Source organism: Plasmodium inui (genome assembly GCF_000524495.1).
Source record: "Plasmodium inui San Antonio 1 unplaced genomic scaffold supercont1.236, whole genome shotgun sequence".
In the NCBI taxonomy this organism is placed as follows: Eukaryota; Apicomplexa; class Aconoidasida; order Haemosporida; family Plasmodiidae; genus Plasmodium; species Plasmodium inui.
The window spans coordinates 1-2935 of NW_008482070.1; the positions used below are offsets into that span (position 1 = coordinate 1).

General features: G+C 29.3%; 1 protein-coding gene across 1 annotated transcript; it reads right to left on the bottom strand.

Annotated features, from left to right (window-relative positions):
- Nucleotides 1–730: 730 nt before the first annotated feature.
- Nucleotides 731–1066, bottom strand: C922_05846 (hypothetical protein; the record flags this gene model as incomplete). The annotated part of the gene is made up of 1 exon (XM_008821417.1): nucleotides 731–1066. The coding sequence occupies one exon, from the start codon at nucleotides 1064–1066 to the stop codon at nucleotides 731–733; it is 336 nt and encodes a 111-aa protein (XP_008819639.1).
- Between the last annotated feature and the right edge of the window lie 1869 nt (nucleotides 1067–2935).

Sequence of the window (2935 nt, forward strand, 5' to 3'; positions counted from 1 at the left end):
GTATTATGCGTATCGCAGCATGAATAACGTTTTGGGGACATATTTGAGGATTAATGAAGGAACTAGGCATTAAGGAAGACAAGATAAAGAATCTTTACTTTTTAATTTTGAGCGGGATATATGCTCAGAATGGCAAACCATTTGACAGGATTTGGGAATTTCCCTCTAGCTTTCGCTATATGGAGTCTATTTAGATATGTTTTATGTTAATTGGACAAGACGCGAAGACAGAATACCCTGTGGACATGTAGCTGCTGCTGCTGAGTCTTGCTATAAAAATGTCCTTTCCAGAATAAATGCGAAGTGATTGCAAAGAAATAGTCACACATATTTAGTCCATTTATATGAAGTTATAGAGTAAATTCCGTTTTACCGAATGCATTGTAATTAGAATTAGTCAGGATATCGTGTCGTTCTTTGAGAATTGCAAGACAAGAATAGCTTTAGATATCAGCGTGCTGTGCTCCCCTGTTCTTTGATATTTGGAACCTGCTAAGATAAGAATTAGGTGTAAAATAAGAAATCCTGTTAGTTAGCAGTATGTAATATCAATTCCCCGTCATTTGTATATCTCTTGAAGTATCGTTTCTATTGTCGTATTTTCTTCTGGGCAAAGATTCATTCAGTACTTGTGGAATTCCCCGTCTAATGTACAGATTGGTAAAGTGAGTAATGTACAAAGCAGACTCCGTTAGATTGAGTTATGAATCACCGGCCTAAAGTGGAAAATTCATACATATTTGCGGTTGATTTCGGAGAGTAGTATATGAGAATTCAAATGAATCATTTGATGAATGTGCTCACGGTGTTGGTTTGAAATGGGGGCACTGAAGTATGGAAGAATTACGTATATATATCTGATGTTTACATTCTTATATGTGGTTTCCACAAGAGCAGCATCGGAGGAATCATTAGGGTTTTTTTTCCTTTTTCTTTTGTTTTTCCTTCTTATTTTTTCCATTTTTTTATAATTTTCTCCCTTTTTCCTTCTGTTATTCTCCTCTTTTCCTGTTGTTATTCCTCCTACTTTTCTTTTCTTTCTGCCTCTTTTTTCTTCTTCTCTCATTTCTTTTTTATTTTCCTCTTAATCTTTGTTCCGCTTTTTTTCTTTTATTATTTTTTTCATTTTTTCTTTCAATCTCTGTCTTGTTCTTCTTTTTTTCTATTTTTCTAACTTCTTCTATTTTCCTTTTTTTCTCTAATTTTTTTTTTCTTTTTTTTTTAATTTTTTTTTTATTTTCTTTTTCTTTCTCTAATTTTTTTTTCTTTTTTTTCTAATTTTTTCTTATTTTCTTTATTTTCTTTCTCTTTCTCTAATTTTTTTTCTTATTTTTTTAATTTTCTTTATTTTCTTTCTCTTTCTCTAATTTTTTTTTCTTTTTTTTCTAATTTTTTCTTATTTTCTTTATTTTCTTTCTCTTTCTCTAATTTTTTTTCTTATTTTTTTAATTTTCTCTTATTTTCTTTAGCTTCTCCTTTTTTTATTTTTCTTTTATTTTCATTTTTTTACTTTTTAATGCTTCCTCTCGTTTAATTCTCTTTCTGTTTCTCTTTTCATTTTTGTTTTTATTTTTTCCTTTTCTTCTTTATTTATCTTGGTCTTTTTTTTTTCTTCGTTGAGACAACTATAAATTTGATTATTACCAATAGGAAGTGATTATTATATTTCATTACGTGGCTTTCACGTCATTGCTGCAACTCATATATTACAGGATAAAGTGTGAGACAGGTTAATCTTTCTGGTAGAAGAACTATGGTATTATTTATTTATTATAAATTAATACTTTTTTATTTCTAGTATAAACTTCTGTTAGGATTGTTGTCACTCATAAAATGATTTATACGTACAATATACTTCTGTCTTGATTATATTTCACTTATAAAGAGAAGTCTATATATACAACATAACGCATTCAAAGTGAAACTTGTTAATGCACACTGTGCGCTGAGTTTCCACATTTTGTGCACTTCAATTGCATGTAAGGCTTTTATAAAAGGCTCTGTAAATAATTCTTATGAATGATGAGAATAGACTGATTACTTTATTCTATGTAGTTCAAAGTCTACTATTTTTTCTGTTTCTCTTAAATATGATTATTTCAGCAAAAATGAGAGTGAATTACCGGGCGTACATTTGTGAGCTGAATAATTAGTAATTATTATCATAAAAATTTAAATTAATTAGATATTTCATTCATCCGCGTGTGTAATTACAGGAAATAGCGGGGTATACTGTGAAGATACTCTGCTATGTGTGAATAATATAAATGCAAGAAATGAACTCAGTGTGGTTGTAATTGTCTCACAAGAATAAGAATCATGTCTCACCCGGAAAAATCGTACTTGGAAACGATTTTATAGTAGTGTTTTCATATAAATAGAATCAATACCACGAAAATATTTTCCTACAGCGCTTTTCATTAAAAATTATTCGTTGCTTCTACATTTTATTCTGCGTGTAGTGCATTTTTTTCTTTTTGACGCAGTGGGCAGTAAATAAAGAATTGTGTTTTTAGATAAATGTAAGTTTTTTTTTTTTTCCCATTGAAATTATATATTTTGTTAAATATAGTGCGCGTAAATTTTGGAATAATAGCGTATTAGGAATCAAGTGTATATTATCAATTTTTTGCGCATTATTTGCATCAGGTGAGTGGGATACTATCTTTTGGCAAAGAGTTTATGTATTTACGAAGCTTTTATGTCATTATTATAAGATATAATTCACCACATAGTATATGAAATGTACCGAGTTCAATATTCTCCTTGATGTGTTTTTTATTATAACTATATATACACCCATATAGTGTGTCATAATACATAACATTACATTAGTGAGTTCATCCTAGCCGATGAGACTTAAGAATAGTTTAAGCGATGTAGCATTAGTTATGATTATAGTACGGCTGCGTGAATGTATTATTAGGTGTTAAAA